The sequence below is a fragment of the Ostrea edulis genome, chromosome 5 (assembly GCF_947568905.1).
Source record: "Ostrea edulis chromosome 5, xbOstEdul1.1, whole genome shotgun sequence".
In the NCBI taxonomy this organism is placed as follows: Eukaryota; Metazoa; Mollusca; class Bivalvia; order Ostreida; family Ostreidae; genus Ostrea; species Ostrea edulis.
The window spans coordinates 75,104,286-75,123,100 of NC_079168.1; the positions used below are offsets into that span (position 1 = coordinate 75,104,286).

The following is an 18,815-nucleotide window of genomic DNA, read 5'->3' on the forward strand; positions in this document are numbered from 1 at the left end:
TAAGACACAAATACATAATATTGTTAATCTACTTTAATTACCACTACAAATCATAGAAAATATGCTGGAACATGCATCTCAATTAACGTGGACGTCAAAGGTCAAATGTTGAGACCGGTCGCAGTAGGTCAGTGGTACCTAGAGAGTTCGCTTCGTAAGTGAGTTCATGCCACGTGCGTGCCATGGCCGCGTAAAACCATTAACCTAAGACGTTAACATAGGTAGTGATTGCTCCTTCGTCAAACGCTCGGCATTTAGGAGTGAGAATCACGGGTCTTTCGGATATGACCATAAAAAACGGAGGTCCCGTGTCGCGACTGGCGTTGACACGCTTAAGAACTTTCACTGCTAGGGCCTTGAGCGCTAGGTATAAGTCTAATTTGTGGTACTTCACCTATATTTGTCGACTTCTCTATATGATTAAAAAATTATCAACGGTGCGTAAAAACCAAACAATCAATCAAAGGTTAAACATGTTGATTTTTGTGGTCCAATACCTAGTAGGTACTTGCTACTTTCTTAGTTTGACCTTTTGACAGAGGGAGCAGGACGCTCCTTGGTTGAGGGGACACATTCAGCGCAACTCCTACACCATGGAGCCAATGATAGACGCGGAGTCGGCACTAAAGGACCTCACAAAATGGTTGAAGAACAACAACCTGCCGGACTACGATCATGCAGTGGCCTTTACTGGGTGAGCCTTTCAAAGTTTACACACAGACAAACGCACAAGTAAAGTTATCGATTCACGTTTATTTATTACTTAAGTATCTTATTACAATGTGGTATCAAATGGTTCATACAGATCATGTAATTTTCCTTTCAAACAAATGCTCAAAATGACGATCGACATTGGCAAATTAGAAAACATGTGCTCTCAAAGCAATTTGTTTCAGCTGTTCGGTTGTTATTGTGTTATTATGTCAGTTACACAATATCAAATGTATGTAATTTATTATGTCAGTTACACAATATCAAATGTATGTAATTTATTGCATTCGATAAACTGAGTCAATGTTATTTTATAGAAATGTTCACATCTCAGTCAAACTCTCTCAAAGCGGAATGTCCCATGCGTTTTCAATTCGTACAATAAGATAATGATCGATTATCTGCACATGTATGCGACAATAAGACGTCACTATTGCATGCGCTCTAGCGTTTTGCTTCAGTGGTGTTGGACAGTTTTTCCCCAAGCGTCATAGAGAGGCTGTAACACCTGTCTGATCCGCGGGTCCTCAGACGGACTAAATGACCATCTTCGGACTTCTTGGCCCGATTTTGATTTGCAGGAGTTCGGAATTTTTTCCACGTGTATAAAATCATCTATCCCCATTGTCGAGCGAATACAAGCTGTCCTCCACGTCTTCCATCTCTTTCTTCTCACCCTATCGTTGTCACTCATCACTTTCAGTTTAAAGAAACATTGCTCACGAACGCCAAAACTGTCAATGTTTTGGCGTGGTATGACTCTTAGAATGAACTGTTGTTCATTGACAATTTGGAGTTTGATATCTCTGGCGTGAAATCTATCCAGATGATGGGGAACACCGTGTCTTCTCTCAAGCCCCACATTCTCTTTGTCATCAGACATGGGAAGTTTTTGCGGTCTTGGTTGAATCGTCACGTGACTCTGATACAACTTCAAACAAAATTCCTGTCCTGTTGAACAGCCGTCCTTTACCTCCTCAAAGACATCAATGGCGTGCAGACGATTCATTTTCAATTCACTTGAAACGAGGCACCAGTCAGATTGTATGTCATTGATGGTTTCTCGTGCAGATGGGAATACAAAACAAAGAACGGAAAGAATTGCTAGAATTTTGCAACAGTTTTAAAGAAAAGTTACCTCAAAGTCCATATGATAAGTGTGTTGTAGGGTCACTAGAAATTTGTGGAAGACCTACCTCGTTTACCAGATCATGCCCCACGAAACCTGTTCTATTCTTTCTTATATTAAGACTGGATAATTGGAAGATAATTAGATGTCACTTTTGGCATCTGGACCTTTCAATTATCCGAGTATTCTTCCTCTAATTTTCTAATCAGTTCCTCCTAATTAGCGGTATGTACTAACGACTAATAATAGATGTGACATGTATTGTGTTTATTGCAGGTATACTTTAGTGAAAAATGCGAAGAAAATTGACGGTATGTGATGACAAATATGTAAATTAACTTTTAAAAAAATTATTTTATACGGTATACACATTTACAATACGATATTGTTGACGTTCTATGATTCGGATTTATGCTATTTTTATTTGTCTTCTAAGGTTTGGCTTATATGAACAAGATTTGTGACAGGCGAGGTCATTCCTCATCCATTGTGGGAGAGAACGGCGATTTCATGAGTGTGGGCGTGGTGGCCCACGAAATAGCTCACAGGTAGATCAAATTTAATTTCTCCGTATCAGCGCATTTACCCAAACTAGTCACAGGCATCAATACCTGGATAAAACTCCCAAATACACCGTTTTGATTTGGACAGTATTTTATTCATGTATCTATAGAAAATATATAGATAGGATAAGGCAGCAGGCACAATACCTATATAAACCCAAATGTACTGTAATCTTAGCCGATATATTTTTATTTTGTACGTGTATTTACTAGAGAGGTTTTATTTTGTACGTGTGTTTACTAGAGAGGTTTTATTTTGTACGTGTGTTTACTAGAGAGGTTTTATTTTGTACGTGTGTTTACTAGAGAAGTTTTATTTTGTACGTGTGTTTACTAGAGAGGTTTTATTTTGTACGTGTATTTACTAGAGAGGTTTTATTTTGTACGTGTGTTTACTAGAGAGGTTTTATTTTGTACGTGTGTTTACTAGAGAGGTTTTATTTTGTACGTGTATTTACTAGAGAGGTTTTATTTTGTACGTGTGTTTACTAGAGAGGTTTTATTTTGTACATGTATCTACTAGAGAGGTTTTATTTTGTATGTGTATTTACTAGAGAGGTTTTATTTTGTATGTGTATTTACTAGAGAAGTTACAGGATACCTGTGTACTGTCTGTTATATCTTCTAAAACGTTATAATTATTGGTCGGGGGGGGGGGGGGGGGGGGGGGGGGGGGCTTGCAATTTAAAGTTTCTGTCGATGGCGTAGTCACCACCCCCCCCCCCCCCAACATCCATAGAATGTTCTCGATGCACCACTGCATGGGTACATGAAATACAAATAAACACTACAGCATGTCTGTATTTCACGTGTGTGAGGGAAGATATACATAATTATCAAATTAATAATGCAAGGATTCAATTCATATCGAAGAAGTAAAAATATCCGTATTTTTAACAACAAAAATAAAAATAAAATAAAATAAATCACGCTGGCATCATACAAGATTATTTCGTAGAACTCGAATGCATTTTGTTAGTGATAATGTCTATTATTCATGTGATCTTTTTATATTCTACAATGACAGGGTTTTGTATTCTAAGGTGGAACTATAAATTCTTCAGCTATTAATCCCGTCTTCCATTGGGTACTATGTATTTACTATGTACATGTATTTATATAACTACCGTAAAACCACTTGTTGTGAACTTTTCCCAATAAAACGAATTTCAAATTTACGTTTATAAAAATAAAATGAAAAAAATTTACCGCATGGAATTTAATTTAATTTACCGCATGGAATTTAATTTAATTTACCGCATGGGATTTTTTTTTACCAGTCTCAGGTATGTCTAGTACAGTGATAAAACATTGTTTAGAGTTTTTTTTTTTTAGGGAGGGACAATATATTACTTAACATCATAGAAAATGTACAAGTTCCTAATATTTTAGGAATTTAATAGCTGTACTAATTGCTACCAGAATAAGCCTATATATATATATATATATATATATATATATATATATATATATATATATATATATATACATCCAATGTTTGTAGCAAGTGTCCTTAATATAGATTGTGTCTCTCAGTCACTCTAGGCCCAGGAAAAGATGGCTGGAGTCCATGTCACAAGCATAGGTCAGTGGTCACCGACAAACTTTGAGGCACTTTACTTAATTAAGTGATGTGAAGATATCCGGTCTTCTTGGTGGTACATTAAATATTTATCAATCAATCCATTATCATCTGCAACTAAAGGAGATCGGTTGAACAATTTATCACATGACTCTGTACGTATAATACATAGTCCCTATATCAAAAGAGTTTCAAGATCCCATTGTGGAAATTTTGAATATTCACAAGTATCTGCCCTGTATTACATCAAGAACAAGCACTAAGTGAGATATTGCAGAAAGCATCAGCTTAGATGCCATCGTAATCATTTTAAAGGTTCCAAGTCTGGATACTACTTGAAAACGACAACACAAAAAAAAAAAAAAGCTGCAGTTAATTTCCCTCAACTACGGGTGTTGCTGAGATCAAAATGAAAGATGGGGGTGCGGTATTGTATGACACCTTTGAACCATTCAGGTACCTTCAGAAGGGGAATCATTGAGTCGGATTAGGTGTGTTTTATTGATAGAAACCATGTTTACAACCAAAATGTGAATAGTATAGGTTTCCGGATGGCCAGTTATGTTTTCCTTGCGATGATTTTTATGTGACAATGATTTTGTTTCATAAACTGTTTTAGTGTAGAATTTGAAACATTTTATACGAAACATCAATAAAGATAGGGCACATGTTTTAAAACTTAGATAACCCTCTACCCATAGTATAGAGAAGACACCGATACACAAACACGTGTAATTACCTGTAAATTGTGTAATTTTAGTCAATTACCTGATAACCGTTATATTCGCTTAAATTTCATTCATCTTATTTTGTATAAAAAGAGAAAATTACTTTTAGGTTGTGTTGCATAACAACAATTTAATTGTTCAATTCGCAGAATTGGTATTTATTAGTATTTTTGTATCTATCTAAAGAGAAAACAAACTTTTATAGACTACGACTTGGGTAAAAAAAATCATGGTTATAATAGCACATTATTGACCCGAGGGCCCTGTATAGCTGTCAGTTTATTAAACTGCCGAAAGCACCAAAAGTAAGAATGAAAATACTTAACATAAACGTAAGCCCGAGCGTAACAAAGCAATTAAACTAAATGTGTGAAATGGGATGTCCGAATATAGTTAAACTCCACATAGCCTAAGTCAGCTGCTGCGTTCCTTAGTTTTTAGCTCAACTGAGCTGAAAACTCAAGTGAGCTTTTCTGCTCACCCTTTGTCAGTTGTTTCGTCCGTATGTCTGTAAACGTTCACATTTTCTACTTCTCCAAAACCACTGCACCAATTTCGACCTTTGGCCAAAAGCATCCTTGGGTGAAGGGCTTTCAGGCTTGTTCAAATGAAGGGCCACGCCCCTTTCAATTGGGAGATAATTACAAAAATGCAAAAATACGGTTGGGTCATTTAAAAATCTTCTTAAGAACCACTGGGACAGAAGAGCTGAAATTTACATGAAAGCCTCCTGATTATGGTGCAGATTCAAGTTTGTTAAAATCACGACTCCCGAGCTAGGATGGGGCCACAATAGGGAATCAAATGTTTTACATGATTCAAATATAAAGGGAAAATCTTTAAAAATCATCATCTCAAGAACCACTGGACTAGGAAAGTACAAATTCATATGAAAACTTCCTGACATGGTGCAGATTCAAGTTTGTTAAAATCGTGACCCACGAGGGTAGGATGGGGTTACAATAGGGGATCGAAGTTTTACATAGGGAAAATCTTCTCAAGAACCACTTGGCTAGGAAAGTACAAATTTACTTGAAAGCTTCCTGAAGTAGTGCAGATTCAAGTTTGTTAAAATCATGGCCCCGGGAGCAGGGTGAGGCCACAATAGGGATTAGATTCGAATATCTATAGGGAAAATCTTTAGATATGGGTCAAGGTGACTCAGGTGAGCGATGTGGCCCCATGGATCTCTTGTTTCGTCTTGAGTTGCTAGATTTCAAATGAAGCAAATAGAATATTCATATGATTTTTGTATCTTTTCAAATGTTGACCAATCAAAAATCCCATTGTTAGGACTAGTTTTGTTTTGCAGTCTTGGTGCTTCTCATGACGACAGCAGTGGTAATGGCGGAAACTGTTCAGCAGACGACAACTACATTATGGCCCCACAGCATCAAATGGACCCGGATAAAGTTAAAAATCTGTACCAATTCTCGTCTTGCTCAACCAATAAGATTGTTCAACATATCAGGCAAGTTGAAGATATGAGATAAATCATCCCTCACACCTATTTTCAGAGCCCCCAATTCTAAACGACTGTGACGTATCGTTCGTTACCCACGGGTGCTTCCCATCGAGAGAGCGTGTGTGGACTCAAACACGTGGTTTGCGACGATGCAGTGACGTTTGAAGTTACAATATTGCTACCTACTTAATAATAACATTCTACACTGAGAACAAAATAGTTTGGTTTACCTATCCATTTAGGCTTAGTTTCGTCTTTAGATCGAGGTAATTTAAATGGTTCTTCTTGTCTAAGCTGGTTTGCAACTTTCTCCACCGTGCTGTGTATATGAAACTGTCATCATTTCACAAACGAAAAAAAATCTGTCTCTAATACTGTCACTTCTGATTTATGAAAATTATATCAAAACAATGCTCATATGTCCAGGTCTCAAGACCCTAAACTGAGAATGGACTTAATTAAGTCAAAATTTTAATTATATCTTAAAAATCAAGCACATATGTTAAAAAATAAACCCAGTTCGTTTATAAAGAGATTAAATGCATACATATTCTGAAAATGTTATTTGTTTATTGAAAAGTGTTTCAAATGTTAGCTGGATTCGAAATTTAGACATTCTCATTTTATGGTCTTGAGGCCTGGAAATCGTAGGATATACCGTAAGACACAAGTACATGTACAGCAAACACAAATAAAACGGGGAGTCTTAATATCATTTTCTTGAATATCAATGGAAGGTATGTCAGGGTTTTTTTTTTATATGCAAGCCAAATGTAACAATAGTTGAAAATAAATATTAATAACTACTGTCACGATTACAATTTTACCTAAAGGGGTGAGAATTCTAAGGCTGTGAATTTTATAATGACAATTAATGGTAGCCAAATACGATAGTAATATAATTATGTGAAATGTCTCTTCAAAGTAAGTTTAGGGGAATTGATGCAAGCTTTCCAATTGTTAATGAACTTGACCATTTTTGATGAACAATGCCCCATTGATTTGGGACAGTCGAATATAGTGAACGATTTCGAATTAAGGAGGTACTCTTCATTGTCATAATGGCTGACTTCCTTTTAAAACATGAATGAAAATATAAATATCAGCAATATTTGTCTTTTCATTTCAAAAGACATTGCCTATAGCTTAGTAACTCAGTAGGTTAACACGTTGACCAAATAAAAGAGAGAAAAAAAACACGTCGACTGCTGATCGCGGTTTCGAGTTAAGCAGGTCCCCCCCCCCCCCCCCCCCCCCCCAGATCACTTTCTACTAAAACTGCATTTTTGACTAAATGAAGTAAATATAAAAGTTTTCAATTTCAAAATATTGTTGTACATATTCTCCAATTTTCATCCATATCAAATTTCTCTGGTATAGCATTCCTCCTTATCCCGTGGGGACCCGGGTTAGAATAGATCCTCAGTACCCCTTGCTTGTCGTAGAAGGCGACTAAATGGGGCGGTCATTCGGTTGAGACCGCGAAAAAAGGCCCCATGTCACAGCAGGTGTGGCACGATAAAGATCCCTCCCTGATCAAAGGCCGAAAGCGCCGAGTATAGGCCTAAATTTTGTAGCCCTTCACCGGCAGTGGTGAAGTCTCCATACGAGTGAAATATTCTCGAGAGGGACGTTAAACAACACACAATCAACCATTCCTCCTTAACATGTAAAAACTAAAAACCTAGCCAAGAGCGAGTCATATATATGTCACAGTACCTCGGGACTAGTTGCGTTGAGACCATGCTAGAGAAACAACAAAAGAGAATTTTGATTCGTTAAAGTGAAGAAAAAATTCGAGTTATGTTTGTCGCTGTAAGATACAAGAAAAGCCATTCCATTTCCTGGAAATTTAAGCGTTGATCTGATATTGAGCGTTGTACATTTATTATCCGTGAGCTATAGAATCTCTATTGTCTATTGAGAATTTCACGACTTGTCATCTTGGTGGAGAGCATTCGGCAAACTTCGGCAGATTCCGGTACCCTACATGTTTTACGTTAAGTGATATGATAAGGTTAGATGGAATCGACCGTGGTGATCTGAGTTAGTGGAGAGAGATAACAAGTCGTCATTTTCTCAATTGACAAAAAGTTTCATTTCTTAAAATAAAATTTACATGTATACGGCCAATTCCATTGAACTTGAGAATACTAGACTCAAAGAAGAAGAAAAAACAAACCACCCCAAAACCTCACCAAAGATTAAGATGCATTATCTTTTATCACATAAAACATTGATTGAACCTCAATGTACATCTAGACGTTTTAGAAAGGTAGGAACTGATTATACAAGCAACTGCGCAACTTTTTGTTAATCTCTCTCTCCCTCTCATTTAAAATGACCTTAAAACGGAATAAAGCTCAGTAGGTGTCTTTTGGCATAGGGAATAGGTTACTTCAGTAGGTTTTCAGTTAACTTCAATTTTTTTTTTGAGATTGATTCATCAAGTCGTTACAATTCATCCATTAAACTTAAGGATTTCATTATGACCCAGATCTGAAGCACCCCAGTGCCTAAGTGACGAGAACCACAATTTCCTGTATTCTTACAACCTTGACAAACAACCCCCAGGTCAGATGTTCACTCAGGAAACCCAGTGTAAACTGGTATTTGGCGACAATTCGACAGTTTGCTATGTAAGTGTATTCATATTTAAACATTATAACTTATGACATCTCCCCCTTTTCTCTTTTATTACATATAACTCACTTTTGTAGTATGCAACCAAGTCATCCTCTGACCCTGATGCGTTCTGTGGAAACATTTGGTGTCAGAATCCAAACAACCCTAAAATGTGTCAAACCAAAGCGAGGCTGGTCACATTACCAGGAACTATATGTGACGACAATAAAGTAAGAGAGTCTGTGTATGTGATTATTTTTTTCATATACAATGTATTATTATCCTTTTCTGTCCTTCAGTCCTTCTCTTATTCCGTCATCTTTGAGTTTCCGTTCATTATCTCTACTACGGATTCACATATTCAACTGAAATTTGGTATATACAATGTAGATACACCATGGAAATGTTCAGGTCTAGGTTTGGTTAAATAATTTTTGATAGAGTTGTGCCCCTTGGACATTCGTGTTGCTCCGACACATCCATTAAAAAACCCACATCCATTCATAGTCTAAACATTTTTGTATCAATACTCATAAGTGTACTAGTTTACTAATTATAGGCCTAAGTACAATGTATATACACTTATTAATTAAGTAGGGGTCAACGACTTCCGATATCTTTTTGGTGTGCATTCTACCTTTGTGTTCATTATTGCAGATTTGCAGAATGGGAAAATGTGTTCCAAAACAGATCAACAGAGAATCTGGTAAACTATGCATCTTCTGAGACCAATTACACGGCAGAAAGATTTTTTGCAATACAGTTTAACGTTATATTTTCATATCACTATATTTCTTTTAAGTGTCTTTACTTTTTTTTTCCTTTGGTCAAATTAATGGGAGGTCGATTTCGGGACCACGCACGTATCTAGGGAACCAACGCACGTATCTAGGGAATCCGCGCACGTATCTATAGGGAACCAACGCACGTATCAAGGGAACGCACTATCATTTGGTCACGGAATCCCTAAACTGATAATGCATGGATAAATTACGTGAATATGACCGTTATAAAGAAAATTTGGCCGAATATATATGAGAAACAGAAATGATGAGTTAAAACCATTTCTAATGATATGCAGCGATTTAAAAAAACCCACTCATGAATAACCGCATCAATCAACAGTGGAAACGAGGTCGTAGTGATTGCCCTTTTCTCCATGGAAACATGAATACTGAACCATAACATTTTTAAAAGAAAATTGATATTGACAATGAGCAGAATAATTATTAAAATGTTACGTTTTGTATGCACCATGGCAAAATACTAGTCAGGATATTGACACATAGCGCATGAAAAATGTAACCTCCATACATTTTCTAGTTATAACCAATCTTACAGAACAGTGTGGAGCTGTAGAAGAAGACGAGGTGTACTGTCGGACTCTGCTCCAGAGACAGGGAAATCAGGCGTGTCAGTTCACGGCCGTCAGGAACGTGTGTTGTCGCACGTGTCTCAGGACGGGCCTGGACAACCAGAGCGTCGTCAGAAAATAATGTCACAATATTGTCAAGAGTCTATCTGTATGTCGTAATTAGAAAGTCTCATTAAGTGTTGTCGTAATTGTTACAGATAGACAGAGTAATGTACAATGTTGTTTATTCTTTAAATATTAAATGTATACAATTCCCTGCTTTGTTTCGTAGTTTTATTTCAACACTTGATTAAAACATCATGAGAAAACAGTATTTTTCACCTTGCACTTCATGTAGATGTTCGATTTGATCCTATCCAATCCTGTAGACTCTAGGTCTCGATTTACTAACTCATCCCTAATAATTTGATTATATGAGTTTATTTTAATTTGGTGCTCCATGATGCTTTTCTCAATAGTGAGGAAAATGAAAATCTTTTCTCTCTTATTTACACATTTATGGAACAAAGTGGTGAGTTTAATCCTGGATACCGAAATACAGCATGTAGGAATTTTGCACAGACTCTCTATAGACTAGATTTCTCATTATAAGGTAAAAAGACTCTCTATACACTAGATTTCTCATTATAAGGTAAAAAGACTCTCTATACACTAGATTTCTCATTATAAGGTAAAAAGACTCTATACACTAGATTTCTCATTATAAGGTAAAAAGACTCTATACACTAGATTTCTCATTATAAGGTAAAAAGACTCTCTATACACTAGATTTCTCATTATAAGGTAAAAAGACTCTCTATACACTAGATTTCTCACTATAAGGTAAAAACACACTTTATACACGATACATGTATTTATCATTATAAGCTAAAAAGATGCACTTTTGATTACTGGAAGTTACCATGAGACCACGCTCGTTTTTTTCCGTCATCAAAGATCGGTGCAATGGAAATTGCCGAGTAAACACGATTGTACAGTACTACTGTGGCTGTATACTTTAAATGATATTTAACTGAACTAGGGAGAGGACGCCGGGACCCCTTCATTTTTTACAACGTTGATAGATGTGTTGAATGGTAGGAATGCAATTTTGAAATAATGAATTGAACCCAATTAGTGAACGACGACCCCCCCCCCCCCCCCCCCCCCATCATTTAGGAATTTGAAGTTAGGGCAAAAGAACAAACAGGTGTTTATTTTAAAAAAAAGATAACTTTTCCGGCTGCCTCCTCCCCTTTGAAAAACTAGCACACTTTCCCAAATCATTTCAAATTCAGAAATCTTGTTACGTACCACTAAATATTAATACTGTAGTGAAGACATTATCCGAAATAAATTAGGATTTAATAATGGAGAAATATAAGCTCATGCATTGAAAGCAAAAAAAAAAATAATAGAAAAATCTGTTAACCCAAGAACAATTCTATATTTCCCCTCTATAACTGGGACATTGAACATTTTGTGATTGTATTTACAGCAGATGAGGCACGTTAAAGACCCTCCCTACTCAATGGCCGTAAGCGCGGAGCACATGCCTTTTTGCAGCCCTTTAACGACAAAGGTGACGTCTCCATGAGTAAAAAGGCGAAAATAACACGGCGCGAAAATAACACTGTATACAGAAATACTGCAACCTTTTCCACATACCCCGGTATTCAAGAAATAGAACACTACTGCTTCATTATAATTCTTTATTGATAACACATATTCTTTATAACAATTTCCAGATTCCATTATGAAAAATCAAATCTTGTTGAATTTTTTTGACACATGCGTAATAATTCCTCACTCAGTGCTGTTTGCAATCATAAAAACTATAATTCTTGTGAATATAGAAATCTGTTTTGCAAATAAAACATTTTATTCATCAAAAGAAAAATAACTCTTGTACAATAGTCTCTGCAGAACTGTAGTTCTTAGGGATGGTCTCCCTTTACATTACTACAGCTATTGGAACAAAATGATTACAAACATGATCAATATATAAAAATCATAAATCCCATCAGTTTATTATCTGCCCTCAAAAAATCCTACTGCATGTCAAACTTTGAGAAGTTTCTAAAAACCAGAAACAGTGCACCATCATCATAAAATCGAAAGTAGAGAAATTATGAATTGTTCTCTCTAAAAATATATATCCCTTAATTAATTAGGAAAAGTAGCTATGGAAAATGTTAATTTAGACTTCATTCAAATTCAATATTCATATATAAATTGTAAGTGTAAGCATCCTAGATAAACTGTGATGTTCCATGCTTGTGAAAAGTGGATGCAAGTACTTTTAAAGCCACCTTCCCCTCATAAAAGATCAAAGGCAAATTGTTTTCATTCTGGCTGTTGAATTTTTTTGTCCCTCTACACTCAAACCTAAATCACAGTATATTTTGATTTTATAAGATGAATACTTCATACAGGTGAAAGTCATTAGTGATTTCTAAAAGTCATTTATCAAGGTTAATATCAATTTGCTATGCTGCAATCAAATATCATTGATTTTCTTAGTAGAAATATATAAATGAACATGTATATTTATTATAATCATGAAACAGAAAATGTTAAATCTATATAACTACATTTCAACAGGAAGAATTTGATTTTCTTAATTTCAACATAAAATATCATTCATTTTGATGAAATGTTTATTAACTGGAGGCTAAAAAAACCCCCTGAATTCTGGCCTGTAGGAAAAAAATTCACATGACATGGAGGTGGAAATAGAAAATGTGATTTAAAGAAAATAAATATTCTGATAATTGGGAGTGGTTCTTCTCATCATGGCATGACCCCAGGGTTCATCTCACCATGGCATGACCCTAGGGTTCATAGTTCTCACCATGTCATGACCCTGAGGTTCAAGGTGTGTACAAACTTCATCTACAGAACAAGAGGATGCCAGGAGATCAATTTGACATATTTTTCCTTTGTGGTTCTTGAGAAGAAACATATATTTTTTTTTACTATAACATTCCCATGTAACACTTTGAACCCCTGTTGGAACCTCTGTTAGGACCCTGGCCTGCAGACCCAAATGTTTGAACAGACTTGAATCTTCATTACATAATGACAAGCTGTCCAACAGGTTTTTGAGCTTTTCTGGTTCAGTGGTTCTCGAGAAGATTTTTAAACACCATAACACCATTTCATAATTACTTCCACTTGAAATGGTGCTTGATATCTTTATTTGAAAGTTTGTTTCAAATTGGCTGTGATTCTTAATGAGAAACTGTGAAAGTTTACAAACATACAACAAACACTAGACAACACAGACAATGACTCAATTTTGATCAGAAGAGCTTTCAGCTGGATAGAAAGAAGTACAATATGTTGATGTCATTGTGATGGATGCATGGTGCCTATACTTTCTGAAGCCAAGAATGCTGACAAGTTGAAAGACAATGGAGGGATATGTACACATTTGTGATACTGTGTAGTGTGTACAGTACACGTCTGATTCATAACTAAAATAATTACATTGTATACAGTGTCAATTCCCAGTGCAAGTTAATATTATTGCATTCTAGCTGTATACAGTGTCAGTTTTCCCTATGAATAATTATTTGAGTGACTTCACATCTTTGCAAGCCAAGGGGTTTTGGTCTACTCCGCTCCCAACTGTGGAACAGAGTGGACTAAACACCCCTGGCTGGTAAAACTTCATCACACACTAATGTTGTAACAGTTAACACTATAGAGGTTAAATTACATTGTGAAATCCAAGGTTTATTTGGATCTAATGTTTAGTGATGGAATTATTACTAATAATTAAGTAAAGTGGAAAATGAACCAGAAAGGGCAAGACAATCCCGTCTGTATCCCACTACAGAAGAAGATGATCCTGTCTGTATCCCACTACAGAACAAGATGATCCCGTCTGTATCCCACTACAGAACAAGATGATCCCGTCTGTATCCCACTACAGAACAAGATGATCCTGTCTGTATCCCACTACAGAACAAGATGATCCCGTCTGTATCCCACTACAGAACAAGATGATCCTGTCTGTATCCCACTACAGAACAAGATGATCCCGTCTGTATCCCACTACAGAACAAGATGATCCCGTCTGTATTCCACTACAGAACAAGATGATCCCATCTGTATTCCACTACAGAACAAGATGATCCCGTCTGTATCCCACTACAGAACAAGATGATCCCGTCTGTATTCCACTACAGAACAAGATGATCCCATCTGTATCCCACTACAGAACAAGATGATCCCGTCTGTATCCCACTACAGAACAAGATGATCCCGTCTGTATTCCACTACAGAACAAGAAAAGAAGGCCTATCTGTACATGATTATTGTAATGGAAATAAACGAACTACCGGTATAGTGCTCTGTGCTGGAACTGTTTACAAGTTGAGTTTAGAATTGTTATTGACTGGGTTTTTAAAAAAAAAAAATTAGAAAGAAAAACAAAAAGATAGAGGGGGGAACCAAAACCTGTCATCATCGAGAACTGCATGAGATTAATTTTTTTCAAAAAATTGCCTCATTTGTATAAGAAATAGTTTTTGGGACTGAAACTCTATCGAAGATATTTAATCGCCATGCCTGCATAGAAAAAGGGTACATGTCAATCAGGAAATGTTATCTTAAATTCATCTATTTTTTTTTTCCAGATGGTGGAGCTTATGCCAAAAAGTTCCATTTATATGTACCCCAAAGACTTGAAAGTTGCTGGCAAAAAGGCTACAGGGTGTGCAAAGGCATGATATCTTTTATCAGCCTTTTACTCCAATGCAGACCTAATTGAAGCAGGAAACGTTACTGGCGCGAATGATAAAAAAGGTTTAGACAAGCGTGTAATCCAGGCAATGAATGCATTCATCATGTTCACAAGCTCATCCAAAGGAAAAATTTAATATAAAACAAGATGTGTTTGTGAAACACAAATGCCCCTGATAATGGCCAATTCCGAAGATGGCCAAGGTCACAAGGGCAAATATCTTGCTACCAGTAGAAAGATCTTGTCAAAAGAAATGCCCATGTACAATATGAAAGCTCTAATATTTACCATTTAGAAGTTATGACCAATGTAAAAAAAATTTTTTAAAGTAGGTCAAATGTCAAGTTCAAAAGGTTCAATACCAACGGAAAGATCTTGTAACAAGGAATACTCATGTGAAATATCAAAGCTCTATCTCTTACTGTTCAAAAGTTATTAGCAAGGTTAAAGTTTTTAAAAATTAGGTCAAACGTCAAGGTCACGGGGTCAAAAATGTTGGTACCCACGGAAAGGTCTTGTCACAAGGAATACTCATGTGAAATATCAAAGCTCTATCACTTACTGTTCAAAAGTTATTAGCAAGGTTAAAGTTTCAGACAGAATTACAAAATGACAGAATGACAGACAGGACAAAAACAATATGCCCCCAGATCTTCGATCTCGGGGGCATAAAAAAGATATAATACCCATGTGGATTTTAAGAAGCAATTGGCTTACCATGCAATAGCTGGATTTTCAGAAAGAAAACGTAAAAAATTTTTTGGGTGAATTACCATTTCAGAATTCCAATGCAGTCATTAACTTTCTTATTGTCTTTACCAAAAATTACATTTTTTATTGTTTGAAAAGTAATAAAGATCCCAATATTAAGGGTTTGTTGAACCACTTGAAAACAAATTATTGTGTTGAAAAATTTAATTGTGTTCGATATTCTTGTATGAGACAATTTGATACCAAATAGGCAGTGGAGCAATTTATCTGAAGAAAGCAGTAAATAGTAAAGAAAAAAAAAACCTATTGAAGCATTGATTTAATTTAGTATGAACAGCCGGTTTTATTCTTATTTTTTCTCAAAGCTTTTCATTAAAATTGTGATCATTAATATTGTCAGTATGAAAGATGGTATGCATGTGGGAGAGAGGAGAAATTTGTGTGCACGATAATTATATTTGTAACTTCTGTCATCATATATATATATATATATATATATATATATATATGCACAGAAATAAAGCATTGAAAAAAGAAAAAGGAAATTTGCACAAACTATGGATGCTATTGTTGATCTATAAAACTTTGCTGGACATGAATTTACCCACATGATTCAAAACTAGAAGTCGTGTTCACACCAACAGTTTATGGGTACAAAGTATGCAATGTACATTTGTGTATATAATTGACAATAAAAATTAGAAAACTTGGAAGTAAATTTAATTTTATTTGACATTTTAGTTATGAAATAGGTCTCCGACTGTGTAATTTGAACAAGAGGAACATGGGCCTTAACGGTCACCTGAATATCATCGCCCATACAGGGAGTCTCATATTTGCATCTAAGCCTCAATATGGAGTCCTTTGAACATACCAAGTGGAGGACACACCCTCTGTAGAAAGACCCAGTAACATGTTCACTGGTCTGTGTACCAACTGGAGGACTCCCACTCTGAAGACAGACCCAGTAACAGGTTCACTGGTCTGTGTCTCTTTGACAAGAGGAGGACACACCCTTTGTAGAAAGATGTAGTAACACATGTTCACTGGCTTGTACCAAGTGGAGGACATGTCCTCTGTAGAAAGACTGACAGTAAAGCAGATATCAAGCGGACAAGACTTGCTCTACAGACCCATCCTACAGGTGCAATAGTTTGTGGTTTTGGATAACGATATCCTTGTCCAATAGACAACAAGAGGACAATGAAGTTGTTTAGATAATGATATCCTTGTCCAATAGACAACAAGAGGACAATGAAGTTGTTTAGATAACGATATCCTTGTCCAATAGACAACAAGAGGACAAGAAATTGTTTGTAGTTCAGATAACTTTATTAACGATATCCTACCTAATATGGCTACATCAACAAATGAAATCATTTGAAGCTTTGAGTTTTCGGGTTGTATGGGGCTTTAATGAATATTTGAAGGCATGTTTGGACATATTGTAGGAAAATATGTTAGGAATTTCTTGATATTAAATATCATTTATGGGACAGTGATGCAAGAATACAACAATACAAGTTCTGAAACGTGTGCATTTTTTTCCGCACCGTAAACCGGTTTTTATACAGGGATGGATCTGTAGCTCTCTGATCTGTCCCAATATTTCTCAGAGAGCTACAGTTCTGCAGCTAACATGGCTTTTAGAACATACTTTTAGATCTTAATCAATCTTAATATATTGACTTATACAATGTTGTATTTGTTTTTCATGCAAATCTTAATATTTTTTATATGCTCACATTTCTTAACTTAATGATAGGTATTAATTGATACATTTCATGCATTTTTAAATTGATGTCATTACTTTATCTGTACATGTTTTTACATGACATTGTATATAATCCTGTACAGTACTTTAGAGTAATTTTCACATTATATTTGGCATTTTATATATCTTGTATAATAATAATAATGGCACTAGCTGAGTCAGCACATCAGAGATAGACATGACGCACAATCGATTTCCTGTAAGAACACCTCCTTTGGATGTGTGATGGCCATGTCCAGATCTAGAAAGAGTCAGTTGATGCAAATACGACCCCACCCACGGAGAACCCAACTAGAACCCAAGGATTCATCACGAAAACGCCAGGCAGGAGTCTAGGGAGTCAACACCACTGCTAATAAACGCCCCTTTACACCATTACCAAGAATTAAAAAAATTATAAAGTTCTAGATCACATCCAAACCAATACTTAAATTATTACTCTCTCTCTCACACACTCTCTCTCTGTATTTCAAATTTTAAGAGCATTCAATTTATTTTTGAATTTATTAGGTGCAACATCTAGGCATGGATACGGAGGACGCCCCACAAAAAATATTACTGTTGGTAAATTACAATGTTTACAGAGGCAGAATTTTACCGCTGACCAAATGGCCAAAATTTTACAGTGTTCCACTTCTTTGGTGTACAACAAGTTACAAGAATTTGGATTGCAACAAAGAAAGAAGTATTCATCAATCACAGACAATGACCTGGATAACTTGATTACCGGATTATAATGCAGTCATCCAAGTGCTGGATTAAGGGTACAGAATTATATATAGAGAGAGAAATTCAAATCAGAAAGGAAAATTTTACGACATGGTATATGTACAAATTGATCTGAAATGGTTTGAGTTCCGAAAGAACTTTCTGAGGAGCGGTTAGATTTTTTTGAATTAAAGATATCTTCAATTGAATTGAAGAAATCATCAAGTTATTTATATCGAGCTCTAAATTAATTATTGCGAGCAATATTTCTACAAAATTGATACTCTCATCAATTTAATTGAAGAGAACAATAATTGAATTAATGCATGCATCAAATCTATTATTGCTCTCATTATTTCAATTGATGTTATTTCAATTGATGCGCGCATTAATTCAATTGATGAGAGCAATAATTGAATTGAAGTGTGCATTAATTCAATTAAGGAGAGCAATTAATTGAATTGAAGCGTGCATTAATTCAATTAAGGAGAGCAATTAATTGAATTGATGATATCTTCAAATAATTGAAGATATCTTCAATTATTTGAGTTTTTAATTTGGCACTCCATAAATGTTACAATTAACTAAGGTTAATATTTAGATTATAAGTATACATTAACAGAGTGACCAGTGTCACAAATTAATTTCATGTGAATAATATTTTTACTATGAATAAATATTCTTTTATTCATTGATCATAAATCTGTGTGAA

The 18,815-nt window shown here is 35.6% G+C and overlaps 1 protein-coding gene across 1 annotated transcript in view; it reads left to right on the forward strand.

Annotated features, from left to right (window-relative positions):
- The window catches only part of LOC125651022 (A disintegrin and metalloproteinase with thrombospondin motifs 9-like), a 17,657-nt gene extending 7,223 nt beyond the window's left edge, over window positions 1-10,434 (forward strand). Inside the window, exons 4-11 of the mRNA XM_056165515.1 lie at window positions 540-694; window positions 2,117-2,151; window positions 2,277-2,388; window positions 6,026-6,184; window positions 8,676-8,817; window positions 8,899-9,033; window positions 9,461-9,509; window positions 10,145-10,434. Of these exons, the coding sequence (XP_056021490.1) occupies window positions 540-694; window positions 2,117-2,151; window positions 2,277-2,388; window positions 6,026-6,184; window positions 8,676-8,817; window positions 8,899-9,033; window positions 9,461-9,509; window positions 10,145-10,299 (942 nt within the window). The 3' untranslated portion in view covers window positions 10,300-10,434. The remainder of the gene's footprint in view (window positions 1-539; window positions 695-2,116; window positions 2,152-2,276; window positions 2,389-6,025; window positions 6,185-8,675; window positions 8,818-8,898; window positions 9,034-9,460; window positions 9,510-10,144) is intronic.
- Window positions 10,435-18,815: the final 8,381 nt, after the last annotated feature.